Source organism: Microtus pennsylvanicus, chromosome 5, assembly GCF_037038515.1.
Source record: "Microtus pennsylvanicus isolate mMicPen1 chromosome 5, mMicPen1.hap1, whole genome shotgun sequence".
Classification (NCBI taxonomy): Eukaryota; Metazoa; Chordata; class Mammalia; order Rodentia; family Cricetidae; genus Microtus; species Microtus pennsylvanicus.
This window is the reverse complement of record NC_134583.1, coordinates 115,498,999-115,512,225: the sequence shown is the minus strand read 5'-3', so window position 1 is coordinate 115,512,225 and position 13,227 is coordinate 115,498,999. Positions and strand designations below refer to the sequence as shown.

The 13,227-nt window shown below is 44.8% G+C and overlaps 1 protein-coding gene across 9 annotated transcripts in view; it reads right to left on the bottom strand.

Moving 5' to 3' along the window:
• Pcgf5 (polycomb group ring finger 5) overlaps window positions 1–13,227 on the bottom strand; it is a 123,342-nt gene that overhangs the window by 39,349 nt on the left and 70,766 nt on the right. For 2 of the 9 annotated variants that reach the window (XM_075973901.1, XM_075973907.1), the window contains exon 2: window positions 5,950–6,233. In XM_075973901.1, coding sequence (XP_075830016.1) covers window positions 5,950–6,061 — 112 coding nt within the window. In that variant the 5' untranslated portion in view covers window positions 6,062–6,233. Of the gene's footprint in view, window positions 1–5,949; window positions 6,312–7,767; window positions 8,056–8,169; window positions 8,336–13,227 lie in introns of those variants that run through there. The other 7 variants (XM_075973905.1, XM_075973906.1, XM_075973902.1 and 4 more) reach the window with 7 other exon arrangements.

Genomic DNA, 13,227 nt, shown 5'->3' with positions numbered 1-13,227 from the left:
GCCAAGAGTGGTCTAACTGGATCAAAGGCCACTCAATGGGGGGAGGAGGGGAACCGTGCCTGGTCCTGAACACCTACCTACTCAGCTTCCTGGAAATAGTGGCTCAGGGTCACTGGAAAAGAATCTACTACAGCTATTTTGCTAGATCAGTATAATTTCTTACTACATTCTAAATGTTATCCTTAGACCCACAGATAAGTGTAGTTATCAGCCCTCATCAAAGAAGTCTGTCCTTATCCCATGCAGTGATATTTTGTTTGTGTTTTAACAAAGCTTTCCCGAAGATCAGAGTGCAGAGTTAGGTCACTAGAGGCTCACGTTTTTAATCCCAAAACTTGGGAGGTGAAGACAGGAAGGATATGGCTGGGTGGGGAGAGGAATATAAGACAGGAGGAGACAGTTCAGATACAGTCTGAGGATGCAGTCAGAGAATACAGTCTGAGGACAGAATTGCCCTTTCGGTCTGAGGATTTGGTAGAGGTAAAAGGTCTCTCTAGTGGCTGATTGCATTGCTTCTCTGATCTCTCTGTTTTCACCCCCTAATATCTGGCTCTGGGTTTTTATTAAGAACAATTAGAATTTATGCTACAATACCAAATGGAGATTATCACAGAAAGCCACAAATGGACGCAATGCAATCAGTGGATCATGGGGAATACATAGCTATCATAGCTTCTGTGTCTGTGGCTCAGGGAACATTACAGAAGGGTTGGAAAGACTGTAAGAGCCAGAATACAGGAATTCTGCTGTGAAGCAATCTCTCTAGAAATGGCTACATAAAGAAGACAGAAAAAAATGACAATATCAATGTACGTATCAAAGTGGAATGGGGAAAATTTCAATGTGTTCCCAGTACTAGACAAAGAACTACAGGAACTAATGAATCGGCCTCTCCTAGAGATGAGCCCTCTTATAGGTTGTCCAATACAGAGTGGTCATCCCTCAAACCATAGACATGCAAACAACAAAAACAGACTCAGCAGGTTGCATTTACTTGTGCATACATACGTGTGTATATGTATATATGTAGCAATAATCAAAGAAAAGAGGTGCTATCAACTGGAGAGTAGAGGGGACATGGAAGGGGTTAAAGGAAGGGTACCTGGCAGCAACTGCAGTACCTGGAGGGAGAAAAGAAAAGGAGGAAATGATGTAGTTCTATTTCAATTAAAAACATGTATTTTTAAAAAAACTGAGAATGAAGTCTAGTGTGGCGGCAGGCGGCACACACCTTTTATTCCAGTACTCAGGAGGCAAAGGCAGGCAGATCTCTGTTTAAGGTCAGTCTTGTCTACGGAACTAGTGCTAGAACAGCCAAGGTTCCACAAAGAAACCGCCTTTTAAAAAAATCAAACACCAAACAAAACAAAAACCCCTACCCCCACCACCAAGGATGGGGGGTGGGGATATGAGAAAGGAGGGAGGTAAAATATAGGTGGACAGTAAGTTGAGAGGAGGCTGAGGTATTTGCCCAGTCAAAGCACCACAGAGAAGAACCCTCTGGTCCCCTGCTGCAGCAGGCCCTCCCTAGAAAGGCCTGATGCCTCAGGGATGTCAGAATTCTCTAAATCCACTCTGCTCTAATATCTTGGCCACACTTGTGATTCTATCATGTCCATTATCTTCACTGTGCTTATTCCACACCGTTTTTTTTTTGTTTGTTTGTTTCATTTTTTTGTTTTTTGTTTTTTAAACTCCCTCACTCTTCTCCAACTTGACTGGCTAGCCCAGGGGTGGGGGTGCAGACCCCATGTCTGGCTTTGCTCACCAGCCTACTTCACGTGGGTATTTCTCACTTGACTGACAGCAAGGAAAAGTGCTCACTTACTTTTACTAACTTCTCATTCCACTGCAGTCTTGTGCAGACACTCTTCATAGGAAGTTAAGTCAACACCTAAAACTACACGGTATCACTGTGTCCCTTCATCTTCTCAATTCCTGCCTTTCCCACTTCTCTGCTTTACTCAGTTTTATAGCCATTCCAAATCACTGTACAACTGTATCGTCCTACATTACCATATGTGAACAACCCTGACAGAAGACCCAGAATATGACCGTCCATCAAAAGACCCCATGGAAGTCTAGCGATGCTGCTCAATGACACTACTTACGCTAGCAACATAAATAAGGAATGCTTTGCAAGTGGGATTATTTCCTCTAAAGGTTCAATATAAAAATATACAGGGCACAGAAACAGGACACAGTCATTAATAAGTTCCAAGCTATGTGCTACAGAATCCCCAGATCTCTGTCAGGCACCAGGCTGAATACCCGGCTCCACCATTTTCTTCAGGATTCCTGTGGATGATAAAGTCCACATTCTCGTAACCACCGTATTCTCATCAAAATTCTACCACTTCAACTCTCAGTGAAGGTGCCAGGCCCTCACTGTTTATACCGGAATGATCTGTATGGCTTGTTATTTACCTCTGTAAGCTTTCAACTACTATTTCAACAAGCTATTGCCAAGGCGACTGGCTGCTCTCCACAAACTGACAGTAAGGGCCTATTGCTGAAGACAACACTTACATACCTCACTGAACACAGGAAGCCGAGCCTAGGGGCAAACCAAACACTCTTGTTCTGCTACAGGAACACAGCAATAAAATAACTCCAAATGACATTCTTTTATACCAATCGATCAGTACCTCAATCAGCCATCACCAACAAAGCTTCTTCTTGCAGTGGATGGCAACAGAGACCCACAACTGGACAGTGTGCACGGGGTAAGAAATTTAGAAACACTCAATCCTAAAGGGGATGTCTTCATCAATCCCTCCCCCCACAGCTCCTCTGAGCTATGTGAAAAGACTGGAAAAGCCAGAGATGACAGAGGACTCTATGGAAATTGTCCCCAGACACAACAGGACTGATACACATATGAACTCAGAGATTGCTGAGAACATGCATAGGACACTGATACACATATGAACTCACAGAGACTGTGAGACCTGTATAGGTTCATGTCAGATGAGGCCCTCACTGAGAGGGGGAAGTGGACACAAGTTCCCAGCCCTAACCAAGAAGCTATCTGCAATAGATCCCACTGGCTATATTATCCGCACTTCAGAGTAGGCCCCATGCCCAGGAGTAACAGCAGATGGTCAACACAAAATAAACTCCATGGTATTTTTGTAGACTTTCTGTCTCATTGGCGTGGGAAGTCCTTCTGTATATGCATTGCTTTTATTGGTTAATAAAGGAGCTGTTTTTGGCCAATGGCTTAACAAAATACAGCCAGACTGGAAGAGATACACATATATGTGTATATATAGAGAGAGTAGGCAGAGTCAGTGAAACACCATGTAGCCGCCAGAGGGAAAAGACGCAAGATGCCAGCTGGAGTCTTGTGGTAAAATATAAAATAATAAAAATGAGTTAACCAAAGATGTAAGAGCTAGCAATACACTAAAGTAATTGGCCAAGCAGTGATTTAAATAATATAGTTTTTGTGTGATTGTATTCCGGTTCTGAGCGGCCAGGAACAAACAAGCAGCCTCCTACAACATCTCATATTGCTCTGTTTGCACTTTTCATCTTACTGGTCTTTTACTTGTATATTTTGGTTTCCAAGTTTGCATTTTTGTAGGTTATCTTGTGTGTGTGTGTGTGTGTGTGTGTGTGTGTGTGTGTGTGTGTGTGTGTGCGCGTGTGCGCGCGCGCGCGCTGCGCGCATGCAAATGTGCATACACGGGTGAGTTTCTTGGGTTTTTTTGTGGTTTATTTTTTAAAAAGAGAAAGCAAGAGCATGGAGCTGGGTGGGTAGGCAGGTGAGGGGAGAAGTTCGGGAGGGGTACATGTACTCAGACTGACTACACTGCATAAAATATTTTAAATAAAGAATGGCAAAAAAGGAAAATGTCAGCAAATCTTTTTATGGAAAATATTTCTTTATAATGTATTTTAACAGTGTATGCTCCAATGTTAAAATAAATGTTAAAATGCTATTTCAAGCATCTAACTAGAAGTTCATGGTTGATCAGGAAAAGATTTTAAAAATAATTCTTGCTTATAACTAGTTATGTATACTTCTACAATCTTTTGGTTTTCTTCAAAAATGAGACACTAATTTGGGATTTTTTTTCAAAATTTGTTTCAGGGACATAAAATTTGTAGAAGACAGAAATTGGGAGATTTGTGCTTTTATCTTATCTCTCATAGTTGGCCATTTTTGCTAGAGAGATCCAAATACAAAAACAACGCACAAATGTCAGGACTGGTGAAACAAAGCAGATTGTGAGCCATATTCAGGTACGTACAGATACAACAGGAAATAAATGTACCCGACAGCCCATGCCAATGTGCACGCCTTAACCAGCTCTTCTCCCCAAACATCCACGGTTCAACCACTCTTCACCACCCCATCCCAAATCTTACTATCTTGGTTTGAAGTCTGTCTTATAGGCGACGCTGTGTGCACCTGTGCATGTGGAACCTTAACTGATCTGGTGTTCCTTGAACCTGTCAAACATACTCTCTGTCTAGAAGGTTCTTCCCATATTCCTAGAGGTAGCTCAGTCCCCTGAAGTTTCTGTTAAAATGGCACAGAGAGGTGACACTGCATCGTATAAAGTCACCCTACCCTTATCTACAATCTGTTCCCTTTCATGCCATTCACCGTCAAATACTTTACAACTCATTATTATAAGTTTCCCTTCCTCGGATGTAAATTCCTTGATCAGAGATTTTATTTTGAGCACTCTTGTATCATCTGTATTTAGAACTGTACCTGACATATAGTAGATAATCAATAAATGTTTTCAATAACAATTAATTATTAACTTTTCAAATTAAATACAAGGCAAGGGCCAATTAACCACAGAAGGCATTTCATAGTTAACTGCTAATTGAATGGCATGAGCCAATTACTATCCCAGAGGAATATCCATCAAAACCACGACAGCTTTTCCACAGTATATGTGACCAGGCCTGATCGCAAGACCCCACAGTATCAGTATGTTCAAGCAGCATTCAATAAAATTCTGTTTTTAAAATTAAATTATGATTAAATTATATGGAACATAAAATATATCATTTTACTTTCCAGGTGATTGTATCTGGCTCATCTGTTTGAAACCGTGAGTATGAATTCTATCTGCTCAGGAGGGGAGAGGAGCTCAAAGGAAGCTTTGACAAAAGGCGGTGCTGCTACGTGAGAAACTGACAAGGCTTTGGGGTCGAATTCGGGTCCACCACAGTGGTAGCTGTGAGACGGTCAGTGAAACGTACTTTTCACGTACATAAAATGTGGAGACTCCAAAAACTCTCTCCCCTATACCTTCTGCAAACCGCTTCAAGATACCAGAAAAGCTGTAATGATTTAGGTGCATACAGCATGGAGTTTACAACGTCTGACCAACAGTAAAGCAAGTCTACTGGAATTAGTTTCACTGAAATAAAATCGTACTAGCAGAAAGCACAGACGTGTAGACTCATACAAGTGATTATAAAAATGTCTCCTTCCCTCTGATAAGGCAGGAGACAATGAAGTCTTAGAAACTCTTCAGCTATGGTGCTACTTCAACAGTCTCAAACTTGACAAGTTTCAGAATTAACAAGTCAACTCCCTAAAAGACAGGTGCTGTGCACAGGACCCCTCAGGAAGTGGGTCTGTGGACAAGCTGCATTCCTACTAGCTTCTCAGGAAATGCCCACAATGGTATGACCATACGCAACTCCTTCAGAGTCATTTAAAAAGACCTGAACTAGTTCACTTTTTGCAAATTCATAGTCACTTAAAGCCCTTTTAGAACATTTTATAGTCCGTTAGGATTCAACTGAAAGGAAAACATGCTCACGACATCCCAGTGACAAAGATTCTGAAAGTTAACTTGGAAATAATTCTGAGACCGCTTTGTAAAACTTAAAATCCAGACAAAAACAAAACACAGCAGTTTTAAAGGAACAAACAGAAATAAATTTTGATGAGCAGATGACACAAATACGTACATGTATGGAGGCATTCTGTCACTGTTGTGGGCTTGATCAGATAGCCTTTACAGATGTAGCAGGTGATGTAAGGATTGAAATCTTTCACCAAGTGTTTCCTTTGGGTAGCCATTCGTGGTTTGCCGGCGTCAGCAGTTCAGGCAAGGAGGGGCACTAAGTGGATGCAAAGCTGGTCCAGTAGCTGGCGCAATGTTCTTGTAGGCGTCCTGAGGCATGAGCATGAACACCCAGCCTGCGCAGGGCCACTGACCATCACTCCTCCTGGCAGGGCTGCCTTTTCATATCTGTTTCCAAAACCGTAGAGAGAAGGCATCAAATTCCTTGGACTATGTTTAACATCAGGGTCAGTAAGTTTGCAGGGTCTAAATTTGGAGAGCAGAACACAACCTTTATTGTACTATTAACCTGTAAATCTATTATAAGTTAACTGAGAGTAACAAACTCACCCAGTTCTGAAGCTCAACTCACGGCACCAAAAGCTACTGAGTCCAGTTAACAGCACTCCTCAAAAGCACTGCATTTTACTGTCTCCCAGGAGCTTCTACCAATGCAAGGCACAAAGGCTCAAACTGAAATCACTGACCCACCTACCAAAACTCTGACTACTTGGCACTCACCAACTAGTGAACAGTCAAATCAAGTTGATGTCCATTCCAAACAGATGCCCTCCGGCCAGGCCACCTTCTATTCTGCTACCAGCTCTGCTCCATCCATTACATTTAGAGCGCTTCCTCTTCCTAGCAGATAAGTCTGCTTTTTAGCCTGCCCCATGAGAGGTAACCACACTTCTGGTTGACGGTACCCTTGCCTTCAACCCTTCAGGTAGACTGACACGATCACTCCTCTCCATCATGGGCTCTGTAGGCATGTAGCTTCCATCCAACATGACTTTCCTTCCGACAGCTGCATCCTACTTAGCCCGAGACTTCCACTCGAATGCTGTCCAGGGTAATCTCTAAGGCTTACTTCTCCCTGGTTACACTTTTCTTTCATTTTGATTTACAACTATCATTCATTCATTCATTCTTGTTTTCCCCAGGATTGATTTTCATATGGCCCAGGCTGGCCTAGAACCCTGATGGGATGACCTCGAACTTCTGATCCTCTTGGCTCAATGACTTCAGAGCGCTGGCATTACAGGTGTTTGCCGCTCCCAGATTTCGCTGTGACAGGGAGCAAACTCAGGCAATGTGCATGCTAGGCTACCAACACTTATTCTTTATCTCTATCAGAAAGTGTCAACAGAAACCAGTCACCCTTAATAGATATATAACCTAGGGAATGCACTTTCTTTAAGTCTCAAGGGGCTGTTTATTTTGTTGCTTTTAATTGTAAAATAACGCTAAGAGCTCCATCTACTTAGAATGGCGTTTTACAGTGAGAAACTGAAGATACGACATTAATTTTTCTTGCAACTTTACGTTACTTAGGTTATTTTAAAAGTTTTGCAAGTTCCTTACAAAGAAGATGCCCTTAGAAAATAACGCCAATGAAGATGCTGATTTCACTAAGTTCATTTTCCGGACGGGAACTTTTCTCCTATCTTGGCTGTTAGCTCATAAGCAAGGATAAAATAACTGGAAAGGTCTAGAAGGAATCATTCCATCAGCACACACCCACTGTGAACGTCCAAGACAGAGACTCTGCGCGTCTATCCCTTCGGGGGAAATGGTGTTAAGGATATGACAGAAGGTATAATTTAATTAATTGCAATCTCAGGATTCTGGCCTTAGCCCTTCGTGACCTTCAGGAAAGCATTAACATCCTAGCCTGGGTCTCCGCTCCTTCTCTCTGCTTGCCCTTACTCCCAAGACTTACTGGTGCGCTCCGCTGGCAGCAAACCTGTGGGAAACGCAGTCCCTCCGGATCCCAAGCCCAGAGCCCTGTCACCCAGACGCCGAAAGGAAGCGAGGGCTTGCGGTGTTGCACAGGCGGCCCAAGGCAACTTTTCCGCGTCGGGAGGCGCGGGTCCCGGAGGTTCAAGCCCTCCCGCCGCTTAGCAGGTGCTCCGCCGGGGCGCCGGGGCCACTCGCGCCGAGACCGCGGGACAGGACAAGTTGCAGCGGGCCGGCCGGGCCGCCCCCGAGTGCAGAGCCCGAGCCCCGCACGCCCGCCCCGCCCCCGAGCAGCTCGGGCTCCAGCGCCCGGCGCGGCAGGTGTCTGGGACGCCGCGGTCGCCGGCGCAAACTTGGCGCGCGGCCGGGCCACCCCCGCGCGTACCTACCCAGCGGCCGCCGCCGCTCCTCAGCCCGCCGGCGCGCCCGCCTCCGAGCCCGGGAAAGCGAAAGAGAAACAGCGCCCGCCGCGGCCTGTCTGGTCCCCGCGCCCTGTCCGCCCTCCCCCAGCAGGCGGGAGCGCGCGGGCTCCACGGGGCCACTCGGCTCTGGCGCGATAGGGCGCGGCGAGCCTCGGGGCCAAGCCGGTGCCGCCTCCAAGGGCAGCTCCACCCACCTCCAACCGCCGGAGCCTCCCGCCCGCCGGCCACGCCCCGTCCCCACGCCCTTCCTCGTGGGCCCCGCCCCTCGTCGCCGGCGAGCCGGTGCTCCTCCTAGGCGCCTGGGCCACCCTGTTTGCCCTGCCCCCCACCCCTGTCGCTCCTGTGCGACGACACGTAGTTGTGGCCAAATTTTATCTCTGTTCTTATCCTCGCCCCTATCTCCCAGTTGTTTTCATTATAACAATGACCATACGGGTTCAAAAGCAACGGTCAGTGTTGAGACTGCGTCACCCCACTAAATTTTCTCCGTGGGGTCAGCGAGATGGCTCAGCCGGTCAAAGCCCTTGCTGCCACGCCTGAACACTTGAGTTCAGTCCCCAGTACTCCACGGCGGGAGATGAGAACGGACAGAACGACTCCTGCAAGTTGTCCACTGACCTCCACAAGGGCGATGTGGCACAAGTGCACCCGCACACATCCATAGAAAGAAATATAATTTAAGATATCAAAAAAACACTGGATCCACGGGGGTGTGGTGGAGATGAAGACATACCTTGCTATGAACCTTATTTAGAAATCACTATTTGAACTTGCTACAATAAGATGGGTCCAGCAGTCATCCTCACTGGCAAACACAGGTAGACTGGAAATTTGTCGTGAGGACGGTAAGTGCTAAAAATTGATGACTGTTTGCAAGGTTCAAAACAAACAACCCCCTCCCTGCCCCCAGTGCTCTTTCTTAGCGGACTTTGAGATTTCCAAGACACCATTCACCGAAGGAAAAGAAAGATTCCTTGAAAGGCGTCCTGTACTCTTCATGCGATCCTTTTCCACTGCTTTTGCCAAACTCAAATTCCTGCTACTACAACTGTGCTAAGCATGAGCTAGAGCCGGTCCTTCACTCCTTAGGCGACTTTACTCCAGGACTCCTAGGATCCTAGGCAAACCATGGTAGCCTAGGATCACTTACTGACTAAACATAAAAGGAGCATTTTCCAAAGGGCAAACTGCGAAGGCAACCTTCGATCTCACACACCAGAAAGGAAAGAAAAAAAGTTGCAATTCCATCACCTCTTTTGTGAAAGCCAGAGCAAAGGTGGCTAAAGAATTCACAGGGAATGCGGAGCATTTGCATTATCCCCTGGAGACAGACAGGCAGCACCTCTGGCTAGAGACAGAGTTCTGGAGATGGCCAGAGGACCAAACCAACAAAGCCAGGCATACAGGCTTCCGGAGACACATCTCAAACTTAAAATGCACCAAGTAGAACAAGAAACTTTAGAAACCATCCGCATTACGACTAAACTTAGATAAACTGGATGAAAGTAAAACAAACTCAGTTGAATACTGCCACCGAAAGAATACATCTTCACAGAGAGCTTTAAGTGATTTCTTTATAATCTTCTTAAAGACTTTTGCAAAACTATGATTCCAGGATAGGATGACTTGCACGAGACACAGCAATTACAGTAAGCAAAAGAAAACAAGCCATGTCAAGTGACTATAGGCTTCGTGTCTTTCAGATGGAACATATCCAAATGGGAAAAGCCAACCTATTTCCAGTCTATTTAAAATATGCACTGGAAGATTCTACTAAAATATTACATGGAAGAACCTGTTGCGCACACTATAGTGTATACAAAATGGCCCAATACTGTTGCAGCTTGTGTCTGAAATTATTTTAAATGTCTTTTGTTTTCCAGAAGTAACAGTCTGTGAAACTCAAGGGAAATGCAATTGGTGATCAATAAATAATCTACCCAGTATTTTCAGAAATGATCTTGATCATGGATTCTGGCAGAGAGGGAGGGTCCATACTTATGTCGCGGGCAGTATGATGGTGGGGCTGAGAGATTATGGAGGAGAGTGTCTCAGTCATTGTTATACTGCTGTGAAGAGAAACCATGACCGCAGTGACACAGGGGAAAGCATTTAACTAGGGGTCTGCTTAATTCCTCAGAGACTTAGTCCATCATCATCATGGCGAGCAGCATGGTGGCAGGGAGCGTGGTGGCAGGCAGGTGGGGTGCTGTAGTCATAGCTAAGAGCTATAGCCTGATCCCTATAGGCCAAGAGAGAGAATGGGCCTGGCAAGTGTTTTTGAAACCTTCCTCCCCAGTAAGGTACTTCCTCCAGCCCTCCAGCAGCAAGGCCACAGCACTTAATCTTTCTAATCCTTCTCAAATACTGCCACTTCTTGACAACCAAGCGTTCGAAAAAGATGATCCATGGAGGTCATTCTGAGTCAAACCACCAGTTTGTGATTTATTCTCTCTTCTTAGCAACCACCTGGATTCTCTTACCCCAAAACAGAATAAAGAGAAACAACACACACACAAACACACCAACTGGCCCTCCAAACCCCAAACACTAGAGCAATGCTAGTGTACATTCCAACTTCTGACTTCATTTTACAGACAGAAGGCCAGCGCCAGAGAAAGCGCAAATCCACAATCACAGTTGATTTGGGGTGCGCCAAGTCCAAAACAAAAATGTCAGTTCAGTTTATTTACACCGTTTAGAAATTCCCAAGTACAAGAAGTTATGGGATATATAGTAAGCAGAATAACTTAGAAACAACTCCAAAATGTGGGAGGGGAAAGCAAGTTACGGCAGCTATTTTCACCACTAATTAATTAGTAAGTCAGTATCAGCTGATTTTAGTGGTATAACTTTTTTGAAAACTAGAGAGATATATTCCCGAGAATTAAATGAATTAATTGATGGCCTGTTGCAGGATATTTGATTGCACTGTGAAACCCCAACACTGTGTTAATAAAATTAACCTTGAATTAGGGGATGAGCCAACGACTAGTTGACAGGAATTAGCCACAGAGAACATGGAGGAGCAGGGATATGAGTAGAGAGACACACAGCAAAGTAATAGGAGGGACATGAGGTTCAAAGGCCCTTTTGGTTTGAGGTAGATGGAGAGAAGCTTTCTTGCTGGGTCTCCAGGAAAAAAGGAAGGGCAGCTGGTTGTTTCTCAGCCTTTCTAACAGGTTTTTCGCCCCAATATCTGACTCCTGAGTCTTTATTGGTAAATAGAATAACTTAGATAAAAACAAAAGGCCTTTTCATTTTAAAAATTATTTTATGTACCTCAATATAGGCTTTTAACAGGTATCTTTAATATATAAGCCACCTTCTGTAATCTAAATGTCTTTCTATAAAGAATGTGGAAAATATTAAAATTTAATGGAAGAATTCTATTGGACCCAAGTGCCTTTGTGTTATGACCATAAATATTATAGCTCAAAACCAATGACTGCCTAAAATTGGTGATGGAGAGCTGGGGGGGGGGGTGCTGAATGAAGGCATAGTCCTTCACTATCCTTGACCATGTCTCCTTTTCTCACCGCGCCAGTTTCCACGACTGCCAAGGACTCTCTGCCCCGTCTCTCGAATCCCTACTCCTGCTTGCCCAGGTCACTACCATCTTCCCATCATCCCACCAGACTATGAATCAGTGGACACAGAGCTGCTACTCTGTGGCCCTCATCAGAGCCACAGGACTCCTAACAATAGGGTGCCACATCGTGCCCCCACCTTAAAAAAGCCTCGAGTTATTAAGCAAACTCCAAAACACTTGTTGGTAAGGCCACCCCAGATTCCGGTCACCTCCACAGCCCCTCTTGACTTCCAGGATCCAAGCCTCGATGAACCTCTTTGACTTCTGGATAGCTAAATGGTTTTCTTACAGTTTGGTACTCTAATCTAATCCCTTCGCTCCATCTTGTCTGAACAAATCTTTTGTATTTTTTAGGTATCCACTTATTCCACAGGATAGCTCCTGGAGATATCCAAAGCTTCGAGGAGCCTTCTCTACAGACACAGACCACACATACATTTACATGGCAACCCATTTTCTTTGCATGTGTCTGTGGTGTGCACATTTTTAACCTGTGTGGGTACAGGTGTAGACGTATGTGCATGCGTGTGGAGGCCCAAAGCTGACACCAGGTATGTTCCTTCATCACTTTCCACCATATTCACTGAGCCGTACTTCTAAAGGAATTCAGAGATTGCTCATACAATGGATGGACCATCTGTCTGTCTTTGTCTCCTAAGCATCAGCATCACAGTTGAGAACTGCCCAGGATGTATGCAGATACCGGATCTGAACTCTGATCCCCATGCCTGCCTGGCGCGCGCTTTACCTGCTATGTCAGCCCCAAGTACCACATACTTATTCTTTCAAATCACCTATCCTTCTGACTTCAATTGTCCCACTTATTTAGTAGTCTGAACTAGAAGATGAGCCCAGTGTATTTGCCCTGGACTATCCAACCCCAATGCAGGTGACAGAAAATAGCACTCACTCAAAGAAATGTTTATTAAACACAGAACAAAACAAACAACCACCAAAACCCAAATAGTTACGTTTGAGGATGGAGCCTCTACTTTATTTTATTTTTGATTTCTTCCAGGGCAATTCTTAAAGAGTATGATAAAGGTATAATCCCCGACTTCTAGGACAGTTAATTAAAATCACACCAGGGAGTGAAGACTTCGCCACAAGAGCGAGTTACTTAGAAATACACCAGATTTGTTAACGGCGTTAAACAGAACATGACCAAATGGTAAGAATGCCAGGGGAAAGGAGCCGCATTATGTAGGGGTCAAGAGATCAGTCCCATATGCCCACCCTGCCTGTGAGAAAGGCCAGCAAGGCACAGTCCCAAAGGCTAGGATCTGAGGAACAAATGGAAAAGTCAGAAAGGAGGTAAAACCACAAACAGCACACTACAAACAAGCAGAGAAACGCCAGAGACAAGACTGAGTACCAGTCCCAAACAGCAAACACGTTTTCTTTTTTGTTGTGTGTATCTGGCTATGTA